Source organism: Eptatretus burgeri, chromosome 8 (genome assembly GCF_056783735.1).
Source record: "Eptatretus burgeri isolate ZD-2024b chromosome 8, Ebu_testis_v1, whole genome shotgun sequence".
NCBI classification, from domain to species: Eukaryota; Metazoa; Chordata; class Myxini; order Myxiniformes; family Myxinidae; genus Eptatretus; species Eptatretus burgeri.
In genome coordinates this window covers 43,738,230-43,764,084 of record NC_140968.1, presented here as the reverse complement: position 1 = coordinate 43,764,084, position 25,855 = coordinate 43,738,230, and the positions used below count along the sequence as shown (strand labels likewise).

General features: G+C 40.0%; 1 protein-coding gene across 3 annotated transcripts in view; it reads right to left on the bottom strand.

The window, feature by feature from the left end:
* Positions 1 to 9,204: 9,204 nt before the first annotated feature.
* LOC147021623 (uncharacterized) overlaps positions 9,205 to 25,855 on the bottom strand; it is a 210,325-nt gene continuing 193,674 nt past the window's right edge. For all 3 annotated transcript variants that reach the window (XM_085893746.1, XM_085893747.1, XM_085893748.1), the window contains 3 exons: positions 9,772 to 9,894; positions 9,486 to 9,564; positions 9,205 to 9,262 (listed from right to left, as the gene is read on the bottom strand). In XM_085893746.1, the coding sequence (XP_085749872.1) occupies positions 9,239 to 9,262; positions 9,486 to 9,564; positions 9,772 to 9,894 (226 nt within the window). In that variant the 3' untranslated portion in view covers positions 9,205 to 9,238. The remainder of the gene's footprint in view (positions 9,263 to 9,485; positions 9,565 to 9,771; positions 9,895 to 25,855) is intronic.

The following is a 25,855-nucleotide window of genomic DNA, read 5'->3' as shown; positions in this document are numbered from 1 at the left end:
GGTTGGAGGTTGCGGAGTTGTGAAAGAGTGGGGTTAAGGAGTCGTGTTGGGAGTGGGGAGGGGGTTTGAAGCCTTTGGGTTTGGAGGTGGAGGTTGAGGACTTGGGGTAACAATTGAAGTTTTTAATAAAAACTCATTTTGATGGCATTTTGTGCTTTTTCTTTTGAGAAACGATCAAGGCAACTGTTGCTACACTGCCAAAATAAAGGGATGAGCAATTTGTACAATATATTAAGGTTTGTGTACGTAATTAGGTTTTAGCCCAAATTTTCAAGGCTGATATTGTTAAAATACTTAGGCTCACCCACCACTTTATTGGGCAAATCTGCTAGTCTGACAAAAACGAAAAAAATGTTCTCCAGAGCATCAAAAAGGTCATGTATGTACATGCTGAACAAAACTGGGCCCAACACACTGCTGTGAGGCACTCCAGCTTCAATGAGGAGAGGGCAGGGGAGGAGAGGAGACTGGTTCATTGACAGCAACTAATTTTCTGTGAGTGTGGAGGAAGTCAATGGGGAGGAATCAAAGCAATCTTCGATGCTGCAGCAAATGAGTTTGGCAAGCACCTTAAGATGCCAGACTTATGGTCTGCAATATGCTTCGGATTATGGTCCTGCATTCTTGGTTGAGATTTGGGGTCTCTGACCATTGCTGAGAAATCAGCAGTTACCAGAGTAGCATGTCCTTATTTGAGTGACAAGAATAGAATCCAAACCGATCGGAAGAGATCAGGCTGTTTGAAATGAGGAAAGTTCTCAAACCAGTAGCACTAATAGATTCCATGCCTTTACTTGTAATTGGAAGAAAGCTTACTGTGATTGAGAGGATCTGTTTTGGTACCGTTTTGCAAATGTGAGGCAGAGAGGAGATGGCCCAAGGAGAAGGACTGACTGAATGTAACCATAGGGCATAACTAAAGGGCAAAAGTTCTGCCAGTTTGCGAGCTCAACTCCTGAGGGTAATCTACTCCATGCTGATAAAGGCCAGTGAGACAGAAACATGTCCATGGATTGATTCACAAGTGTTGGGCTGGCATTGCTGAAAAACAAAGTTGGCTGGTTGACCCGTGGGCCTCAGTGCAGCAGTTGACATTGCTTGTTTGCAGTGAGCAGTACAGTGTCTTTCACAGGCTCCACCACTGCAGAATGTAGCTTAATTTGGAAGTAATTTTTTTTAACTGTAAAAAAAAAACATTTTTTCTCGCCTGCTAAACTCCTCGTAAACTGAGTCATGGATGCAAGATTCCAGCTCATGATTTATACAACTGGCTGCTAAAATCCAAAGTGCACATCCAAAGTTTGTTAAAATGTTTAGATTTTAAAAATATTTTTTGTTTTTTTTGATATAAAAAGGCTTTAACCATAAGAAGTGGTACCGGTATTGTATGACCATGCATTCTGGCTGTAGAATGCCTGTGTTCGGTTGACCACGTACTTCAGCCTTCGGGTTGTGGTGAATTTGTACGCTTATCGTACAGGCTGGTTGAGCTGTGTACTTTTGGCCGTGTGGTCAAGTTGCACAACCCAAGCTCTGTTAAAAAGTTTGGATTTTATGCATGTGTTCATTTGACCATGTGCTTCACCCTTTGGGCTGAGCACATGTTTGCATTTGGTGATGCTCCCGTTTAGTTTGCTGGTTATGAATAGGTACATTTAACTAGGACAAAAATAAAACTCACTCACAGTTAAAAGTGCAATAGCGTGCTTCAAATGAAGTCCAGTTGATGAAAAATCCTTCCCATCATCTCTGCAGCTGTTTCCAAGAAAGGATGGATTCCTTGGTATTGAGACGCTGAGGCCTCAAGATGGCATTGGATGTGAAGTAAGAAAGTGCTTGTTCATTGTCGTCATGGTTGCTCAGCGTGGTGGTGTGGAATGAAAGTCGCTATTAGATATTAACATGGTCTGTGTGACTCCTGAGATGAACTAAAACGTCCTGCATAGAAAGGGTATCTCATGAGCTCAACGTGTCGTGAGCGACCACTCTATCCCGAACATACATTAGCTCTCAAGGGCTCCACAGTTTGGCCAATGATAATCACACGAGTTTCTTTCTTATCATGACCTGATTACTGCTATTAACAAACGCGAAGAAAAATTAACGAGTCACTATAGTACACTAGTTGGACAAGATTTGTTGTGGTCAAGGTGCATGTCCGTAGCTTTGCTATAATGTTTGAAAAATTTTTTTTGTCTTTTTTACTAAGAAAAAAAAGGCACTGGCACAAGATGAGTGTGGGTGTCCAGTTATTGTCTGACCATGCATTCTGGCCTTGTGGGTTAGGATCCATCCATCCATTGGGACCATACTCTGTGCAGAGCATTGGTGCTGTCTAAGCAGTCTCCTGGGCTATTGGGCACAATCCTGGATGGGTTGCCACTCCGACACAGGATCCCAGCAAGCTGGTACTCATTTTGCGGACCTCAGAAGGATGACTACCTGAGTCAACCCCATCTGGTAATACTTGAACAACTGAGTGTGATTATGAACTCAGGACCCTAGAATCCCAAGCCCCCCCCCCCCACCCTGGGTTAGGATGCATGTCTTTATTTGTACATGCGTGCGCTAGTTTGACAAGTTTTGTTTTAACGAGTTTTGTTGGACTGTGCACTTGTCATCTAAAAAAACAGACTCGGTGGTGCAATGGTGAAAGCATCTGCTCTGAGTCTGGGATGTCAGTGGTTCAAACCCCAATCGACTCATAACAAAGATTTTTAAATGGTACGTGCTGCTTCCTTGCTTAATTCTCAGCATTTAAAAGGATAGGGCACAGAAAAAAACAATGCTGGGAATGCAATGACAAACCATCCAATGTAACCCTTAACAATAAACTACTCCAGCGACAATAACGCTCTATAAAGGGAACATCAAATCAAAATGTGAACGACAACGGCACTCAATTGAGTGCATACTTCTGTCAGGCTGAACAGTTTAAATTTTGCATCCCACTGATAGGCCGGATCTGCATTCATAACTAAACCAAAAATCGAATCCACTTGTTCTTGTCACTTACTCCACTCATCCACCGAGTTTAGTCATGATCCGTCCATAACGTCTCAATAGTGAAGAATCACGAAAAAATTGTCGAATCCAGATCCGCATTTTCATCAAAACCTAATAAATTTGTCCTTGTTACACACCCAAATCTGTCCACCAAGTTGCGTCTGAAGCCATCGATAACTTTTGGGATAACCAGCTCACAGACAAACAGACAGGGAGGAAAACACAACCTCTGTCCATCTTCGGTGGCAGAGCTAAAATGGCTCTCTCAAATGATAGTGGTTGCCAACGTGATTTGTTGTATTACCCTGCAGTCCGGCCCTGTATGTGTTGGTATGACCGTGTATTCTGACCTTGTGGGTCAGGACATATATATATATATATATATATATATATATATATATATATATATATATATATATATATATATATATATATATATATATATATATATATATATATATATATATATATATATATATATACAGTGGGGAGAACAAGTATTTGATACACTGCCGATTTTGCAGGTTTTCCCACTTACAAAGCACGTAGAGGTCTGTAATTTTTATCATCGGTACACGTCAACTGTGAAAGACGGAATCTAAAACAAAAATCCTGAAAATCACATTGTATGATTTTTAAATAATTAATTTGCATTTTATTGCATGAAATAAGTATTTGATACATCAGAAAAACAGAACTTAATATTTGGTACAGAAACCTTTGTTTGCAATTACAGAGATCAGACGTTTCCTGTAGTACTTAACCAGGTTTGCACAGACTGCAGCAGGGATTTTGGCCCACTCCTCCATACAGATCTTCTCCAGATCCTTCAGGTTTCGGGGCTGTCGCTGGGCAACACAGACCTTCAGCTCCCTCCAAAGATTTTCTATTGGGTTCAGGTCTGGAGAATGGCTCGGCCACTCCAGGACCTTGAGATGCTTCTTACGGAGCCACTCCTTAGTTGCCCTGGCTGTGTGTTTCGGGTCATTGTCATGCTGGAAGACCCAGCCACGCCCCATCTTCAATGCTCTTGTTGAGGGAAGGAGGTTGTTGGCTAAGATCTCGTGATACATGGCCCCATCCATCCTCCCCTCAATACGGTGTAGTCGTCCTGTCCCCTTTGCAGAAAAGCATCCCCAAAGAATGATGTTTCCACCTCCATGCTTCACGGTTGGGATGGTGTTCTTGGGGTTGTACTCATCCTTATTCTTCCTCCAAACATGGCAAGTGGAGTTTAACCCAAAAAGCTCTCTTTTGGTCTCAGACCACATGACCTTCTCCCATTCCTCCTCTGGATCATCCAGATGGTCATTGGCAAACTTCAGACGGGCCTGGACATGCGCTGACTTGAGCAGAGGGACCTTGCGTGCACTGCAGGATTTTAATCCATGACGGCGTAGTGTGTTACTTATGGTTTTCTTTGATACCGTGGTCCCAGCTCTCTTCAGGTCATTGACCAGGTCCTGCCGTGTAGTTCTGGGCTGATGCCTCACCTTTCTCATGATCATTGAGGCTCCACGAGGTGAGATCTTGCATGGAGCCCCAGACCGAGGGAGATTGACTGTTATCTTGAACTTCTTCCATTTTCTAATAATTGCGCCAACAGTTGTTGCCTTCTCACCAAGCTGCTTGCCTATTGTCCTGTAGCCCATCCCAGCCTTGTGCAAGTCTACAATTTTGTCCCTGATGTCCTTAGACAGCTCTCTGGTCTTGCCCATTGTGGAGAGGTTGGAGTCTGATTGATTGAATGTGGACAGCTGTCTTTTATGCAGATAACGAGTTCAAACAGGTGCAGTTAATACAGGTAATGAGTGGAGAATGGGAGGGCTTCTTAAAGACAAAACTAACAGGTCTGTGAGAGCTGGAATTCTGACTGGTTGGTCGGTGATCAAATACTTATTTCATGCAATAAAATGCAAATTAATTATTTAAAAATCATACAATGTGATTTTCAGGATTTTTGTTTTAGACTCCGTCTTTCACAGTTGAAGTGTACCTCTGATAAAAATTACAGACCTCTATGTGATTTGTAAGTGGGAAAACCTGCAAAATCGGCAGTGTATCAAATACTTGTTCTCCCCACTGTATATATACATATATATATATATATATATATATATATATATATATATATATATATATATATATATATATATATATATATATATATATATAGTATGTTCGTTTGACCACGTGCTTTGGCCTTTGGGTTGAAGTGCATGCGTATATTAGTTTGCCAAGCTAGGTTGAACTGCATACTTCGGCCGTGGGGTCGAAGTGCATGTCCTTGGTTTTATTACAAGGTTTTTGGGGGTTTTTTTCCCCCTTTTTCTGAGAAAAGACTCATAAGATGGCAAGAAATACATCTGTTGATTGATTCCCAAGCTATGGGTTTGCATTGTTACAAAAAAAGAAAGTTGGTTCGTGACTGTGGGCCACATTGTAGCAGCTGACACTGCTCGGTGGGATTGGGCAATTCTGCCCGAAATTCTGTTCTGATAATTATTGAATCATGAATGAGTCATGTGGTAGTAAACGTTTACATTGTTTACACTTCTCTGGCTGGCTTTGCTTACAAAAGTATGCAAACTCCTGGTCATCAAAGATTTATTTTTTGTGAAAGCAAATTGAAACAACTATTGCAAACTCTGTTTGGAATCCTTTGCGGCCTTATCTCCATCCACAGACATTAACTTTATCTCAGATTTCATTTCCTCCAGGATCCACAGATATTGACTTTATTTTGGATTTCATTTCCTCCAGGATTTTGGCTGCAACCTTGACCTCCTTTCTTTCTTTTTCAGGTAGAATGCCCACACATGCTACTTCATAGGGAATGTAAGCTGGCGGAAGGCTATTGAGGAACGTAGTTATGCTAGACAGACTGTGTAGTGAACAAGGGTGATATCAGATTTATTTGTGTGCAAAGGAAAGAAAGCTTTCATTCAATGGATTATTCACTCTGTGAAACATTTATTCTGCCACAGGTAGTGTGTAATGGAATGCCATTCATCTAAACTCTCTGATGTGTAGAGGATGATGGCAAAGACTAGTGCTATGTGTTCACATAACAGCTCTCCAGTAATTTTAGTGGATGCGCATTGTTTAACATCCCCCTCTGAGCTCGCAATGGCACGAGCACCTACCTTTGAAGACCTGTAAATAAACCTGATCAATTTCATGAGAAAAGTCTCACCAGGAAATTATCATTTCAAGATGCACATTGTATTGTTATTCTTAAGATGATCAAATTTGACTTGTATGCAGATAACACTCTTAATTCTCACCTTTGATTATTTGAATTCCATTGGGCTCCATGGTCTCGTTGAAACTTCTGTTCAGGTATTGGCAGAGAATCGTATGAATTAATATGAGCATAAAACATTTGCCCTTGCAATGTTCCTAAATATGCCTGGTGTTGTCTTAATGGCTGGAGTGGTGGGCGTTGGATCCTCGGGTCCTGAGTTCACATCCTGCTTGGCTGTTGAATTAATACCAGGTGGGGATGACTCAGCCTGTCATCCTTCTGAGGTTGGAAAAAAATGAGTGTCACCTTGCTGGTATCCTGCATCCAGGATTGTGCCCAATAGCCCAGGAGACTGCTTTGGCAGCACCAATGCTCTGCACAGAGTATGTTCCCAATGGATGAATGATGGATGGATGGTTCCCAAATAATGTTCCCAAATTTTTATGTCACGGGTCATCTGAAAAGTACCGTGTTGCATCATGCCCAGATCCTCTTCTTCTGAAACCTAGCAAACAGGGTGCTGATATAGTCCGACCATTCCTTAGCAGATAGGACTTCATGATACACAGTGCCTGCAAAAGTATTCATCCCTCACCAAAAATGCGACATTTAGACGAATTATGAGTTATGTAGAAACATTTTTTCCAAATGAACTTTTTTTTTATTCATAACTGAAGAGATCAAACTAAACACTTTGAAAAAGTGGAAGGAGGTTGCATGTCAGGAATACCTGTAAAAAAACATGTAGAAATCAAAATTCGCTGGTTGTAAAAGTATTCAGCCCCTTTGGTCAGTACTTGGTGGAAGCACTTTTGCAGCAATGAATGCTTTGAGCCTTTGTGAGAAGGTCTCTTCCAGCATTGCACAGTGAGATGGTGAAATATTTGCCCATTCTTCACGTGAGAATTGCTCTAGTTCTGCCAAGTTTGATGGGGATCATCAATGGACTGCAATCTCCAAGTTTCACCATAAATGTTCAATTTGGTTCACTTCAGGACTTTGGGCCACTCAATAACTTTTTTTGTTCTTATTCAGCCACTTCAGTGTGGCTTTAGCTTTGTGCTTCGGATCATTTGTCCTGCTGAAATGCGAATGTCCTACCCAGTTTCAGATTCATGGCTGACTCAAGCAGGTTTTCATCAAGGATTCTCCTATAGTTCGCACCATCCATTATAGCATCTGTTAATAAAAAGTAGCCCAACAACACGATGTTGCCACCACCATGCATGACAGACAGTACGGATTGTGTTGACTTGGTGATGTGAAGTGTTAGGCATGCACCAGATGTAATGCTTTGAATTTAGATCAAAAAGTTCAATTTTTGTCTCATCTGACCTTTTCTCCACATGCCTGAAGTATCATTAAGATACTTTTTCTCAAACTTCATATGAGTTTTTAGATGTATCTTTTTCAGTAATGGCTTCTTTCTTGCCACGTGTCCATAGAGGCGAGCTTTGTGAAGGGAATGTGATATTGTTGATTGATGAACACTGACCCCCATCTCAGACATGGAGCCTTGTAGATCTTTCAAAGACATTGTTGGATTTACAGTGACATCCCAAACCAATTTCCCGTTTTCCCGGCTGCTGAGTTGGGATGGGCAACCTGATCTGGGTCTAATCTGTGTTTTATGATACATTTTCTACTTCTTGATGATGGATTTCCCCAAACTCAAAGTGATTTTGAAATCTTCTCATAACCCTCTCCTGAACTGTGCTTCTCCATCACTTTATGTCTGACTTCCTTGGAAAGCTCCGTGATCTTCATGTTTGCCTTGTTGGTTGACCAGGTGAGTTGTACCTTGAAACTTCTTACATAAGTGGGGAGCTTAATTTATATGTTAAACCACTGATTACATACAAGTGAAACCTATTACACTTATTTTTTAACATTTCAAACAAATAATTTCCTCCTAAAATGATTTAGGGTTAATTAGGCAAAGGGTTTGAATAGTTATGCAACAAAGAATCATTTGATTTTCTCTGTTAATCGAACTTATTCATATTTTATCTTCATTTTTTTTTAAAAGCTTTGTCACTTTGGAGTCATTTGTAAAGCCTCCTCTATCAAGTTTGATTTGAAAGCATCATGAAATTAGCTCAGGTGGCATAAAAATCTGAAAACTTTGGAGGGGGTGAATACTTTTGCAGCCCACTGTATTAGTAAGCTAATGAAAAAAAAAGTCAGCTCTTGCTTGCAATGGCATTTATCATTTCATGGCCTCCACACTCCTGTTAAGATTTTTCATGGCATCTACACTCCGACTCTCCTGTTCATTTCATGGCCTCTACACACCAGCAATTGCAGCCAAGGTTCTGGCAGGTTGCGAGCTCAAGTCCTGAAGGTAATCCACTCCATGCTGATGAAGACCAGTGAACCAGAAACACGTCCATGGATTGATTTCTAAGTGATGAGCTGGTGTTGATGAAAAACAAAGTTGGCTGGTTGGTCTGTGAGCCTCATTGCAGCAGCTGACACTGCTTGTTTGCAGTGGGCAGTTCAGTGTCTTTCACAGGCTCCACCACCGCAGAATGCAGCTTAATTCAGAAGTAACTTTTTAACTGAAAAAAATCTTATTTCTCACCAGATGAACTCCTCGTAACCTGAGGAATGATGCAATATTTTCAGTGTTTTATCCTAAAAAAAAAAAAGCTTGTAGTCATATTGAGCAAGTAGCCTGGTGTTGGCTTCGCTGTTAGGGTGCCTGGCTTAGGATCTTAGGGTCCTGCGTTCAAGCACTCTTGGCTGCTGAAACAACACCAGATGGGGTTGACTCAGCTTGTCATCCTTCTGAGGTGGACAAAATGAGTACCAGTGTATTCATATAGGGGCACAGCATCAGCGGGATAGTCATGCCCCAACAAAATGATAGCTACCTGGCAGCCAAGCTGCCATATGCAAGTAAAAGAAGAAGAAGATATTGAGCAAGTACCCTGCTTGCAGAACAACTTATCGAAGGCTTTTATTGACAATGGCTTCGTGAAATCATGTTCGGTGTTTTTTCTCAACCTAGAGGAGGCATACAACATTGGGGCAAGAAGGTCTTGTTCACAAGTTACATTTAGTTGGCCTTGAGACAAGTTCTTAAACTGGATGCAATCATCATCCTCAGCAGAACTACAAAAGTGCTTTTTTTCAGTGACAATTTCTGATAGGCAACCTTGTGATTTTGGAATTCCATCAGGAAATATATCATTCCCACTCCTCTTAAACATAATGATCAATGACTTACCTCAGTGCATTGCATGAAGTCCAATTTGATTTTCTGTATGTGCAGATGATATTTCCTTATGGACATCTTGACAAAATCACTGTCAAACAGTGTGAAACTCCATCAGTTATTCGTGTACTCGAATTCTGGTACGATGCATGGGATTTCAAAGTTTCTTTCCATAAAACTAAACCAATGCAATTTCATAATCTGAAATGTGTGTCTTCCACCTGTTTCTTTGTGATTCCCCAATCAAGATGTATGATTCAATAAAAATTTCAGGATTGTGCCTTGAAAGAATACCTACCCGGTCACTGCAAAATAATAATTAGCTTCTGCAGAAATTGTGACCAAACAAATAATCCTGTTCGGGTTTCTTCTTAAAGGTAACGACCATACTTTGTGCTTCTCTCCTTTGTCCATTGACTGCCTAAAAAAGGTAAAGAAATCAAGCATTATAACAAAGTTAAGGGCATGTACTTGGCCTCAAGACCAAGGTTCACAGTCGAACAAACCTTGCCAAACTAATATACAGTATAGGCACTTTGGATTAAGGCCAAGACTCATGGCCATGCACAAACACATGCATCCCAGCTCACAGAGCCAGGATTTATGGTCAGACAATAACTTTGGGGTCCACACGCCTCCATCATAAGGTGTGGAAATTACTGCTGAGTGATCAAAGGAACCCAATCCACACCAGTGAGGGCATTGTAATAAAGTTTAACAAAGCTGTCTAATTTTAAATTTAATAGGTTTTGATAAAAATCAAACATTGTAACAAACCTGAGGATGTGAACCTCAGCCCCACAGCTACCGTACACCGTCCAACAAAGCTAGTTAAACTAGTGCGCACATGTACTTTAGCCTGAATCCGATTTTATTAATTTATTTATTTTAGAAAAAAAATCATATCGAAGTATGAAGGGTATTGCTGTGAGTACTGAAAGTGGTTAGAATGCCAAGTCGGAAGGAATTAGAGCAAAAATATGGGTTAGGGTTATAAATTTTTTGTTATTACCTCCGCCACCGAAGGTGAAGGAGGTTATGTTTTCACCCCCTTTCTGTCTGTTTGTTTGTCTGTGCACACGATCTCTCAAAATGATGTGGACGAATTCAGATAAAACTTGGTGGACAGGTTCGGTGTGTGACAAGGAAGAATGTATTCGATTTTGGTGAAGATCCGGATCCGACGATTAGAATTTTTTAAAGTGATTCTTCACCATTGAGAGATAGGGCTAAATTAATATATAGCACGATATCTCAAAAAAGTTGTTGACGGATTCTGACGAAACTTGGTGGCCAGGTTGGGTGTGTGGCAAGGAGGAATTGATTAGATTTGGGTGAAGATCTGGATACGGATCCGAAATCGGATCTGGATACGAAAAGTATTTAATTTTCAAAGTGATTCTTCACCATTGAGAGATCGGACCAAAAACGATATAGTGTTGTGTACCATGATATTTCAAAAATGTATTGGGCCCGAAATGTTCTCTTGGATCAGGCATTACGTAGCGGAGGTATGCGCTCCACCGAGTGCCCTTCTAGTGTGTTGCATGTTGCAGCCTGAATTTAAAATGAGCTCATGATACGATTGAGCAGTGTGCATGAGTGAGTGAGTCCGTTAGTCGGTGAGTCAATCAGTCTGTGAACACTTCAATCATTATAGCTTGAACTAAACACACATTTTGATGAAACTTGGCCACAAGCTTCATATCTGATGCCTAACAAAGCTGTATTGACCACATCAAAATCTATGCTCGTGAATTGAGTCTACAGGGTTTTTTTGCCCCCCCCCCCAAAAAAAATGAATAGGTATTTGCTCTCTTCTCTAAAACTACACACATGATTTTGATGAAACTTAACCACAACCTTCATCATCCATGATGTACCAAAGTTTGTTCAAGGCATTACAAAATAATCAGGATCTAAGGGGGATCTGCAGGCGGTTTGAGTGATTGTTTCTTCTGATGCAGGTGAGCTTTAGGATGCACGTTCCTATTTTTTGGTTCAGCGATAATGTGCCAAAGTTTAATGAGTGTTATTGGATGGAGAATTTTCCGTAGATGACTCATCGGTAATTGCTAAGTTTAACGTGTTATGTTTGTCGATTTTGTTTTTGAGGATTTATGTTGTATTGAGCTAATGGTGTGTCTGGGCCAGCCATCCCGACATAAGAAGTCTATTGACTTCTGGATTATTCTGAAAACGATGAAACCTTAACCAATCACAATTAAATCTTAGTAAAAAATAAATAAATAACAGACTGGTCTATAACAACATTGATTCAAATTATAAGAAATAAGCACTATGCACTATTTCTATGATTTTTGGTAGCACCTCTATTGTGCTAATTGTGTTTTTAAGAGCCAGACAACATACAATGTTAATACAGTGTAAAGTTACCTATCTTATCTTGGTGCTATCTCGTATGGTTTATCCTTTCTGGTACTTAAAAAAACTACTGGCCAGACTATAAATGGTCAAATTGGTGCTTAGCATGCTGGACTTTGATAAATGAGCGCACAATCTCTCAGATGGAGGTTAAGCTGGGTGCACATTTTGTTAGTATGCGTTTCTGGATGTTAAGTATGCCACAGTTATCATGGTGGATCCTATAGTAACATTTATCGCCGGTATCCTAAACAAATTCCAAATTTCTGCCAAAATCAGCTGTAGTAGTAGTAGTAGTAGTAGTAGTAGTAGTAGTAGTAGTAGTACTAGTAGTAGAGACATCACACATATTTTTGCTCCCTATTGCTTATACTGTCAGTTTTTACTCTTTTTTTCTGTCGTTTAATTTCATATTTTCTAAATTAAAATCAGCAACCTCCATGGTTTTCATTACTTGATCTAGATAGACATTTAATGTTCTTCCTTGAACAGTGTGAGGATGTTGAAGTGTATAGCCACTTTGTGCAGTGTTATATCAGTCTCCTCAAAATATCATCCATTCATGCTTCAGACAGAGCATACACGTTTGGCCAAAGTGAGATCGACACTTGCTCTTTCCCCGATAACAGATGGAAAGGCAAATGTGTTTTCATCATGAAAAATTAAATTGGCCATATCACCTGCGTTCATGATAATGGCACCAAAGTAGTCATCTCCAGGCCACTTACAAGCGATCCGCACCCTGACGATAAATTATCACGGTGAGGTGTGAGGATGATGAAATGTGTCGGTGTTTTGAGCAGTGTGCCTTTTTTTTTTTAGTTCCGTGGATCAGAGTCGTTAGCAGCAACAGCCTTGACATTAACTTGATGCCTTGCTTGCCACAAAATTTCAACCTTGGTTCATATCAATGCTACTTCCACCACAATGATGCCTGTGACGGTGCGGCTAATTCTGCCGTGCACTGCCTGAAACTATCACTGTACACCAACCATACCAGAAATTCCTTTTTGGATTGTGTCGAGAGATAATAAAAATGCAGCAGGAATACTATTCTCTTCTGCTGACAACTCAGTGTGGGATGTCACTGAAATAGGGTTATTGTCTAATTCATTTTACTGTCAACAAGGCAGCATGTAGTCTTTTCACATACAGTCAAAAGTGATGTTTTTATTCACTGTAAAGTCAAGGACACACACCATTCATGGTTAATTTCATCGCAGACGATGATGGATACATTTCTGGCCCTGATAATACAAGTCTTAAAGCCACTGCAATCATTTTTCATTTGATTCCAATATGATAATTTGTTCATTTAATTTTCTGGCCAGTCGAGTCAACTGGTGTCCAAACTGCATTTCGGTTTTTTTCTTTTTTCCTTTTTAATCTTTCAATGCAGGTTGTAATAATTACGAAGCCAAAAAGAACAATCTATGTTCGACATTCCACACATTAATGGGTTCTTCCACTAGAAAAAGCAAGCTTCCATTTCAGTAAGATTACATGCATCATCTATGTATTTTGTTTTACGTATAAATGAGCGAGGGAGGGGAGAGGGGGAATAAATTAAGAAACAGAAGTAAATGTGGATGATTGAAAAGAAAGAATGATAGGGAAATGTGTCATGAGTGCTGAAAGAAGGAAAGTATGGTTGGGTGGAGATATTTAAGAGGATGGAAGGAAATAGGTTTGTGTATGGCAAGAGAGGTGGGGGGGGGTGAATTTGAAAATTCTGCAATATACATATGCATATGTAACTAGAAAGCATCCCAAAATGCAAAGCCCGTCTACATTCACTTTGCACTCGAAACGAAACTCGATAAAAACAACGGCTAAAACAAGAAAAAGAGCAATCAGAGATTGCAGACCCTTGCCAGGACTTATTCTGTGTGGTGCTTGTGCACTGGTGTGTTACTTAATTAACTAGAAGGGCACTCGGTGGAGCGCATACCTCCACCCCGCAATGCCTGGTCCATGAGAACATATCGGGCCCATTATATTTTTTTAAATATCATGCTATACAGTACTATATCATTTTTAGCCCTTTCTCTCAATGGTAAAGAATCACATAAAAAAATTATAGGAGTCAGATCCAGATCCGGATCATCACCAAACTCCAACCCGTTCGTCCTTGTCACACATCACACCTGCCCACAAAATTTCATCCGGATCCGTTCACAACTTTTTGGCATATCTTACACACAAACAGACAGACAGGGGTGAAAACATAACCTCCTTCACCTTCGGTGAAAATATAACCTCCACCTTCAGTGGTGGAAGTAATAAGAGACATAAGTAGAATTGCCATTTTAAAACTGCTGGCAGTGATGAACGGATTGCAAGACGTCCCACTTTGATTGGACACCTGACCTTGACCCCTGGTGTTTTTTATTATTATTATTATTATTATTATTATTCAATTGAATTTAGCATGGGATTAAAATATATTCAATTCGAATGAAATGGAAGACCAAAGAGTGTACTGGTGTGTTATTTTGCAAGGCGATTCGCTTTTACAAGGAACGAATCTTGTCAAATGAAGTCCTGCATTGGAGTAATGAAGGAACCCAAACAAACAAAAAGCAAAGATGAAGTCATCAGGAGGAACCTGGATAGGATTCGCATTTCAGCTACTACTCCACTACCCTCAAACCCATCCGGGCACAACCAAGTGAGCTTTATTCAAAAAAAATAAATGAAAAAGAACCCAGATAAAAAATTAAATAATTGTGGCTGCCAGACCATGCGTCCGATCAAGCTGAAATTTAAAACATGTATTCCCCATCACTACTCGATCATAATTTGAAGTCGACTGATTAAGCGGTTCCACAGAAAACATTATTCAATATTATTCTTCAATCCAGTATGGCTGCCAAACCATGTGACCTATCAATTATTCCTTCATAAACTTTTACATCCATAGCTTGGGGAACATTTGTGTGAAGTTCCCCTCGATCTGTCTAGCCGTTCTAGAGAAGAAGATTTTTTATAGGTTTTAAGGTAAATCCAATATGGCTGCCAAGCCATGTGACTTATGATGTCATATGTGTGAAACTTTTGTTCCTCATGGATAGGCAGTCATATGTGTAAAGTTTTGCCTTTATATGTTCAGCCACTTCAGAGAAGATTTTTGAAGGTTTTTTTGTTTTTCAACAATATGGCTGCCAAGTGACTTGACCGATGAAGTCATCAATTTTTTTTTTTCTGTGGACCATTTTATCCCTTGATGACCCTCAAAAATTTTCATACTGATCAGATGTAGCATTCTACATGTGCAATTGTGACATCATAATAAAGGCACCTATGACATCATACTCATTCCACATGAGGGGTACGTACCATATGCCAAGTTTCAATTTTTTTTCCTTCGTGCAGTTTCAACGATACAGAAAGCCTGGTGTTTGCCTAGTGGTTAGGGTGGTGGCTTGGGATACCAGAGTCCTGAGTTCAAGCCCCATTGGGCCGCTGAATTAATACACAAGGAGGTTGACTCAGCCTGTCATCCGTCCGAGGTCAGCAAAATGAGGACCAGTGCACTGGTAAGGGGGACACTGCATCAGCGGCATAGCCATGTCCCAACCAATTATGCAACCAGCAGCCATAGGCTGCACTCAATAGAGAGAATGATACAGAGGTCCAAAGTTTTTTCGTTTTTCCAACATGACTGCCACACCATGTAACCTATGATATCATAATCAATAAAATATTCTACATGAGTAGTCACTCCCATGGTGAAAATTTCGTTTCAATCCAACAAGTGGTTGTGGAGAAAAACACTAAAATTCTGTGCAAACAAACAAAAAAAACAGACAAATGGACCCAAATGCAATACCCTCTCCTTTGGCAGGAGTAAAAAAAATCCACAATTTATTCATTAGTCTCACCATATTCTCATAATAAAGGTTTGTTGAAAATTTGATGAGAAAAGCTCAAATGGTAAAAAAGGTTATGTCTGGAATCGACAGACAAACAAACAATAAAAAGACGTCATGCAGAGCACGACACTTGCAAAATCCATTCATCAAATTTGACCTCAAAAATAATTGGTGGTTGAATTCAGTAACGAAATTTGCAACTCCTCTTCAAATTTCAAGTTAATTGGATAAAAATTGAGGATTTTAGAAATCCCACCTAAGTTGTTGACCTTTGGCCTTTGTTGACCTTATGGTCAATGTTGATCTCAAAAATAGTTCGTTAGTTGAATTCAGTGACCTGAAATATAAATCATCTTCAAATTTCAAGTCAATTAGATGAAAATTGAGGATTTTAGAAATCTCACTGAAGTTGTTGACCTTTTACCTATGTTGACCTTTTGACCTCAAAAACAATGGGCTTCTTCCTTATGACAAACTCTACCATGTGCTGAAGTTTTGTGAAGATTCGTTTAAATTGTGACCTGTAGGAGACAAACAGATAGACAAACAGAATAGCAAGAAGAAGATGTCAGGTAGAGCACGATACTTGCAAAATCCATAAAAGAAGTTTGACCTCAAAAATAATTGGAGGTTGACTTCAATGACCAAATGTGCAACTCTTCTTAAAATTTCAAGTCAATCGGATGAAAATTGTCCATTTTAGAAATTCAGCCTATGTTGACTTTTTGGCCGATGTTGACCTCGAAAACAATTGGCTTGTTGAATTCAGTGACCTGAAATATAAATCCTCTTCAAATTTCAAGTCAATCAGACAAAAATTGAAGATTTTAGAAACTGTTATGGATTTGGAAGCCATCTGCACACAGACAGTCAGCAGTCCCCGTAGTTCAGTTATTTCGATAAGTATGTGTTAATAGCTAGAATCCTTCCTTCTGTCTTATGGGAATTACATGTGTGCGCTACGAATTATTTTTTTATTCAGGTTTATTACATCTTTTACAACAACAGCAACAACAACGACTACTACATCCACTACAACAACGCCACCGTCCCGCACTCGACCGGTCGCCATTGCCCACGTGTTTTCGGCTGAAGGCGTGGGCGGACCCTCCAACGCCTCAGATCGAGGCTCCATCCCAAGGAAGGGATGGAACCATTTCCTCCAGCCAATAAGCGAAGGGCGAGCATGACACGCACGCCACAGCCAATCGGGAGGTGACCACGAGTCATCCGACAACCCCTCGTCCAATCAGGAGGCGAGTGGGAGGAGAAGAGGCCCTCCCACCTAAAGAGGAGAACGTGGTTTTCTGGATGAGTGTTGGGCAGAAAAGGGTGCGTTCTGCAGGATCGTGGCAATTGCGTTCTGCAGGATCATGGCAGTTGCGTTATGCAGTATCGTGGCGATTGCGGTCTGCGGTTTTGGTGGCGAGTGTGGCTTGGTCCCGTTCATGGGCCGTGGACTTCGGGTCATGGGTTCGAGTCGGTGAAACCGCACAAGGCGGGGAGGTACCCGACTCTACCGAAAATAGACCCACGAGGTCCATTTAGTGTGTGTGTGTGTGTGTGTTTGTGTGTTTGTGTGTGTGTGTGTGTGTGTGTGTGTGTGTGTTTGTGTGTTTGTGTGTTTGTGTGTTTGTGTGTTTGTGTGTGTGTGTGTGTGTGTGTGTATGTGTGTGTGTGTGTGTGTGTGTGTGTGTGTGTGTGTGTGTGTGTGTGTGTGTGTGTGTGTGCGTGTGTGTGTGGCACCGTCCTGAACTAGAATTGTTAAGTGCTTTTTCCTCGCTCATTGTACATTGCCTGCCTTTTATTCATGATAACTCTGCTCTGTGTCCCCCTCCCCGATTATTGTTATAAATAAACCCCTGTTAAATGTACCAGCTCGTTTTCTGTGATTTCCTCCATTGGCCGAGCATGGTGCGTGTTGCGAATTAGTAAGGCCGTTTGGGCCGGTAAATTGTTCATTTGGTCTGGCGCAGCTTTGGTAACTTCTGCTTGGTTACGCCAGATCCGAGTCGGTGATAGCGACTCGATTCGGCCAAAGTCGGCTGAGGGTGTGGTTTCCCCGGGAGTTGGACAACGTGGGTATTTCGGTATATTGAAATTCGGCAATTAACCCAACCCCACACCATCGAAATATTGGCGACCACGGTCCGCTAAGGGACCCATGAACTCTTGGAGTTGTCCGAGAGTCACGACCTAAATTTCGGGTGTTCGGTGGGAGACGACTCCACTGCTCCACCTCGTGGTCGTTTATCGCCGCCGAACCCCGGCCCACAACAATACCACCTTAGTTGTTGACCTTGGGCCAATGTTGACCTTTTGGTCGATATTGACCTCAAAAATAATTGGCGAGTTGAATTAAGTGACCTGAAATATAAATCCTCTTCAAATTTCAAGTCAATCGGATAAAAATTGACAATTTTAGAAATCTGGCCTATGTTGACCTTTTGGCCGATGTGGAGCTCAAAAAGAATGGTTGGTTGAATTCAGTGGCCTGAAATATAAATTCTCTTCAAATTTTAAGTCAATTGGATGAAAATTGAGGGTGTTAGATATCTCACCTAAGTAGTTGATCTTTGGCCTGTGTTGACCTTTTGGTCGATGTTGACCTCAAAAATAATTGGCTAGTTGAATTAAGTGACATGAAATGTAAATCCTCTTCAAATTTCAAGTCAATTGGGTGAAAATTGACAATTTTAGAAATACCACCAGTGCTTTTTTTTTGTTTTTTTTTGTATATATTGTCGAGGCTCGTATGAGAGCTAACACATAACGCACAACAAGGGGGACAGGAGACAAGAGGGATCGGAGGGGGGACAAAACAGTGGGGAACAGAGACATTAGGAGATCTGTGGAAGGGAGATGGATGGGGCGGGGAACACAAGGTATACAAGATGGACATTACGGGGACTTTCAGGAAGGAAAGCAGGGAATGTGAAGGAGGTGGGTTTGGGGTTGATTAATGGGGGTAGAAAAGATCATGGTTTTGGATGGGGGAAGATAAGAGGTGTTGGTGAACAGCTGTTTTGAAGGCCTGGAGGGAAGAATGGGATTGAAGAGTGTGGGAGTTTCTTCCAAAGGTGGGGAAAAAGAGGAATGAAAGAGTGATGGTGAGCAGTGATTCGTGATTTTGGTAGTTTTACCAGAAGGGGGTTGCTGGCGGACCGAGAGCACTCTGTAGAAAAATGGGGGGGGGGGACAGATCGCAGACAGAGCAGGGGGGCAGCGATGAGACTTTGTGTGACCTTCAGTAGAAGACAGAAAAACCACAAATCTGCCTGTAGTGAGAGGCCCAAAGACTCAGCCTCACTGAGGGAGATAGGGGCGCTGAGTTACTCGCTGCCGATCCGAACCCAACCACCCTGCACACGCCGATCCAAACAGCCTCGTCGCCAAACTGTGGTGTCGTGGTAGTGGTGCTCCAAGGCAGACACGAGCGGGGGAACAGCCCAACCCTGCTTTATTGCACGAGCGAGAGCGTGAGCGTACGTTGCCCGTAACTCCCCTTTATTACGTACTCGATTCACTCTACAAGCCACACGACTTACAGGCTCCCAGGCCACAACGGCTACAGCAACCACTACGACGCCTCAGGCGGCGCGCACTCCTATATCCCGTGCACGCACGTGATCACTCTCAACCACTCCTCCACGACGCTCCCCCACATCATGCCCTGCCCCCGCAGGCCCGCTACACCACACCAACGATCATAAATGCCTTGTTTTCCACAGCGTGAAGCCGAGTAAGGTGAGAGGCAGGAGCACCAGCCCACAGGGGAGAGCAGTACTCCATCATGCTGCGGACAAAAGCTTTGTTTGTGGTAAATATAGTTGTGTATATAGTTGTTGACCTTTTGGTCTTTTATGACCTTAATAATAATTGGCGAGTTGAATTCAGTGACCTGAAATATAAATCCTCTTAAAATTTCAAGTCAATCAGATGAAAATTGATGGTTTTAGATCTTCTTCTTCTTCTTCCTTCGGCTGCTCCCGTAAGGGGTCGCCATAGCGGATCATCCGTTATGATCCGCATGATGATTTGGCACAGGTTTTACGCCGGATGCCCTTTCTGGACGCAACCCTGGTCGCCTCTTACGACACAGGGATATTATGGTACACCTATTCTAACCGGGGCATACACCGGGCCCAGTGCACTGGTACTCACTTCGCCGACCTCGGAAGGATGACAGGCTGAGTCAACCTCCTGGTGTGTATTAATTCAAGCACCCAACAAGGCTTGAACTCAGGACCTTTTGGATCCCAAGCCGCTACCCTAACCACTATGCCAACACCAGGTTTTAGATATCTCACCTAAATTGTTGATCTTTGGTCTGTGTTGACGTTTTGGTCGATGATGACCTCAAAAATAATTGGCTTGTTGAATTAAGTGACCTGAAATATAAATCCTCTTCAAATTTCAAGTCAATCGGATGAAAATTGTCAATTTTAGAAACCTCACCTAAGTTGTTGACCTTTGGCCTATGTCGACCTTTTGACCTCAAAAACAATAGGCTTCTTCATTATGACAAACTCTACCATGTGCTGAAGTTTCGTGAATATAGGTTTAAAATTGTGACCTGAAGGTGACAAACAGATAGACAGACGGACGGAATATCAAAATCGACTAACCAATTTACTTGAAAAATCTTCGATTTTGCAAGTAACAAAGTCATAGACCAGTAATAGTGAGATCAGTTGCTCCAACCTTGACCTTTGGACCTCAAAAAAATTGGCAGCTTTTAATTTGTGAACCAATTTAGTGACCCAATACGCAAATTTTGTTCGAATTTTAAGTCAATTGGATGAAAATTGACGATGTGATGTCATCTTTCCCTTTGACCTTTTGACTTCAAAAATAAAAGGCTTCAGTGACCCAAAATGCAAACCCTGTTCATATTTCAAGGCAATCGGATGAAAATTTACGAATTTGTGTGACCTTTTGACAGAAAAAAACAATAGGCTTCTTGCTTTTGATTTGTGAACCAATTCAGTGACCCAATATGCAAATTCTGTTCAAATTTCAAGTCAATCAAATGAAAATTAACAATTTTATGTGACCTTGACCTTTGACCCTTTTAACTTTTGGCACAATTATGAATTAGTCTTCTCCATATTCTCATCTTAATGATTTGGGTGGTGAGTAGAGGATTAATGGGGCTTCTGAGGCAGCCATTCAAATGAATGGGGGAAAAGGGAAAAACTATCTGACTCAAGCCCCAAAAGCCCAAAATAGGAGACTGATTCCTCCCCCTCCCAAACAAACAAATGTAAAATTGAGACCGTCTCAAGGCCCAAAAGCCCAAAATAGGAGACTGATCTCTGCCCCATTGAGCAAATGTAAAATTGAGACTTACTGATTAAAGCATGTCTTTCCCTTCATATTTTCATTCCACTCAAAGAGCAAACCAATGAATATTTGTCCATGTTCTACTTTCGGGAATAACTTCATTTTCCTATTGGTTCGCGGGCACCAGTAGTGACAACTATTTTCGTTGTGTCTGTGTGTCTGTCTGTCTGTCTGTTTGTTACTCTCTCCAGAGCATAGCTCCATGACGTTTGATGCGATCTTGATGAAACTCGGGATACATGCTCGATATCATGGTCTAGTTGTGTCTTTTTGTATGAGGGGCATCCCATGCCCCTTGTGGGTGGAGCCACGCCCACTTGAACTTTTTATTTATTTGTATTTTTTTTCTCGATTTTTTTTCTTGCAATTTCATTTCCTAGAAGCTGTGCGTAATGTCCATAAGTACAACATATAAATAATCCGATTTGATTTCGTCTATTTTTACGGAAGAGATAGGTTTTTACGGTAGGGCTTCCTCAAAAGCTTCCACTAACTCAATTGTACCTATCGTGGCATTGTTCAATAATGCCCGCGAACCAGCGTCGCCTCCAGGCTAGTAATATTCACTTTATCTCTTCAAGCTCGAAAGAAAGGGCTGTTAGGGTTAGTTTTGTAAAATTCGGTTTTGTAAAATGTAAATACCTCATTCGCTTTTGTAAAAATGAGTTGGACTGCTAGAGAACGGCTGCCTCGCCCGAACCAAGTCATTTCCTTCATGGAAACACACTCTGGAAAAACCTTTGTTATGTAATCTCCCATTACACCATCAAGTTCCTTATTTAAACCAACTTGTGTGCCGAGCGTGTTTCATTCAGAGAATGGATTGTGTAGACCAGTACTCCGACCTTACGAATCAATCGTTTTCACAAGATGAGAGGTGAGATTCTCAACCCAATTTAGTATTTGTTGTTTAAAACAGAATTAAATCACTATACAACCAATAATTAGTGTATTTTTTTTTCTAACAGGTTGTCCCCAATAAGAACATTGTTGATTACTGATGTTGAAAATTAGTTATTTGAATATCATGAGGAATGGCAAAAAAATGAACGACTTTCTTAAAGACATTCAAATGTTCAGAAGAGAAGTGAATGATATTTTTCTTGGATGGCAAGAAGTCCTCTCACGCCATTTGATCTTGAATGACTCGAGTCCAAGGTGAGAAATTATAACTTTGTCTCTGTCTCTCTTTATCTGTCTCTGTCTGTATATTTGTGTGTATTTGTGTTTGTGCGCATGTCTGTGTGTGTGCATTTGTGTGTGTGTGTGTGTGTGTGTGTGTGTGTGTGTGTGTGTGTGTGTGTGTGTGTGTGTGTGTGTGTGTGTGTGTGTGTCTGTCTTTGACTCATTATTATTATTATTATTATTATTTTCAGTTGAAACACCTGTCTGGATGAACCAAACACACAACTTAATCTTCTGGAGGAATCTGACATGACACTATCTTCTGGAGGTAAATGTTATATTTATTATTTTTATTAATATCATAATATAATCATCTTTATATTTCCAAAAATTTATATCAATTTTCCAAAAGCAGGTTCAAACATATCATTCAAAGATTTTAACAAATCTATAAAACATCCGTTTGCAATATATGCTGATTTTGAAAGTATCCTTGAAAAGATAGATACTGTTTCTCCAAATCCAAATAAATCATACACAAATAAATATCAAAAACATACTCCTTGTGGTTTCTGTTATTATATCAAATAATCTGTTGGTGATGAATACAACAAGGTAGAACTTTATCGAGGAGAAGATGCCTCAGAGGAGTTTGTAAGACAATTGCAAAAAGACTGTATGAGACTAAGAGAAATAATGGTTAAAACCAATAAACCAATGTCATTAACAAAGGGAGAGAAAAAGGAATTTAGAAAGAACAGTATCTGTCATATTTGTGAGGAGAAAATTGAGGGAGAGGTCAAGGTTAGGGATCACTGTTATCTTACTGGTAAATATAGAGGTCCAGCTCATTCCCATTGTAATCTTAATTACAAGCCTTCAAACTTTATTCCTGTCTTTCTTCACAACAATACTCACTATGACACACATCTATTTATAAATGAACTTTCAAAGACATCTGGAGATATTTCTGCCATTCCTAACACAGATCAAAATACATCTCATTCAAAAAATCAATTCATACATCCCCCAGAACCCATATCAGATTTCTTGACACATACAAGTTTATGGCAAGTCCATTATCTAACTTAACATCAAATATTAAAAACTTACCGAATCTTAAATGACATTTCTCAAATCAAGAAGAGATTGATCTCTTATCACAAAAGGGAATATATGCTTATGACTATATGGATTCATTTGAGAAGTTTAAAGAAACACAACTTCCTTCAAGGGAAAGTTTCTATGGCAAGTTGAATAAAACTCTTATTTCCGATAGAGATTATACACAAGCAAAAAAGGTTTGGGAGAAGTTTAATATAAAGAATCTTGGAGAATATCATGATTTGTATCTTAAAACTGATGCATTGGTATTGGCTGATGTGTTTGAAACTTTGAGAACAGTCTGTCATAATAAAAATTCTTATGGATTAGACCCCGTTCACTATTACACAGCCCCGAGTTTGGCTTTGAGTGCTATGTTGAAAATGACAAAACAGAATCTGGAATTAATCAGTGATATAGATATGCTTTTAATGATAGAGAAGGCTAAAAGAGGAGGAATATCTCAAGTCTGTTCCAAGAGATATGCTGAAGCAAATAACATATATCTTCCTGATTATAATAAGAATGAGGACAACTCTTACCTGATGTATTATGATGCTAACAATTTGTATGGGTGGGCTATGTCTCAATCTTTACCTAATGGAAAACTTTAATGGGTTCAAAAAAACATGAAAAAGTTTTACAAGACATTATTGTCTCCTCTTAAAAATAATTGGATGAAGCTGAAGTTGGATATTATTTTGAAGTTGATTTAAAATATCCAGAAGAACTTCATAACAAACATAAAGGCCTACCTTATGCCCCTGGTAAAGAAAGTCCAAGAAAAGAATGGATAAGTGATGACCAACAGTCATTCAATATAAAAGGTAAATCTCCAGAAAAACTACTTACTACATTAAATGAGAAAGAAAGTTATGTTTTGCATCAAAGGAACTTGAGACAATATTTATCTGCTTGGTTGAGAGTGAGGAAAATTCATTGGATTTTGAAATTGAAACAAAGTTATTGGTTAAAGAAGTATATTGATTTTAATACAAAAAGGAGAACAGAAGCAAAAACAGATTTTGAGAAGGTCTTTTATAAATTAATGAATAATGCTGTATTTGGAAAGACTATGGAAAATGTTAGGAATCGACAAAACATAAGACTTGCTCCATCTTGGAAACAGGCTTCAAAGTTAATTAATAGACCAAGTCTTGAACGAGCAGAGGTGTTTTTCAGAGAACTTTTGTGCTATTCATTTCAAAAAAGAGAGTATTGAATTAGATAAACCTATTTATATAGGAACATCAATTCTGGACTTCACAAAGTTGTTAATGTATAACTATTACTATAATAATTTAAAATCAAAGTTCAAGGATAATGTGTCGTTATATATGGATACAGATAGTTTCATATTAGAAATTAAGAAAAGTGATGTATATGAGGATGTGATTGATAATATTGATATATATGATACAAGTATTTATAAGTCAGCTGATGTGTTGTTTTCATCAAAGAATAAAAAGGTTATTGGTAAGTTTAAAGATGAATTGGGTGGGAAGGTCATGAGTGAATTTATAGGATTGAGATCAAAGTCTTATGCTTTTATGTATATTGATAATAATAACATTGAAAGGTGTGATAACAAGCTAAAGGTAACAAAGAAAAATATAATCAAGGAAACAATAAACGTTAAAAATTATAACAACTGTTTAACCTTAAAGAAGGAAGAGTACAGAAAAAATGAACACAATAAGAAGTTATAAACATCAATTATATACAGAAGAGATAAATAAGAAAGCATTAGGAGCTTTTGATGATAAAATATATATTTTAGAGGATGGAATCAATAGTCTCCCTTATGGTTATAAGTATAAGTGTTAAGATATTGGGTTGGGAATATTAACAGGCTACCGCCGTCTTTTTACTGATTTATAAATGATAGAATCAAGCAATAACCAGAAGCCTGGTGTTGGCGCAGTGGTTAGGGCAGCAGCTTGGGATCCAAAAGGTCCTGAGTTCAAGCCCCGTTGGGCCACGGAATTAATACACCAGGGGGTTGACTCAGCCTGTCATCCTTCCGAGGTCGGTGAAATGAGTACCAGTATACTGGGCCGGTGTATACCCCGGTTAAAATAGGTGTACCATATCCCTGTGTCGTAAGAGGCGACCAGGGTTGCGTCAGGAAGGGCATCCGGCGTAAAACATGTGCCAAATCACTATGCGGATCATACGGATGATCCGCTGTGGCGACCCCTAACGAGAGCAGCCGGAAGAAGAAGAAGAAGGAGAATCAAGCAATAACCAAACCAAAGAGTGGAGATGTAATCAGCCTTGGTATTTAAATGGGAAACATAAAGAATGTGAGAAATATCAAACAAGTCTTATTGAAGAAATAACCAGGGTAAAAGTACATAAAACAAATTAGTGGATAAATTTAATTACAAATAAGTTGGACGATGTAAAGAAAAAAAAATCCTTTAATGGACTGAATACTTTGATGGTTATCAATTGAAAAATGGGAAAACAATTTACTACAATCTCAAAATGATGTGGCTTGGGAGGTGGTCAAACAAGAGCATTGAGAGAAGTTTATCATTTCAT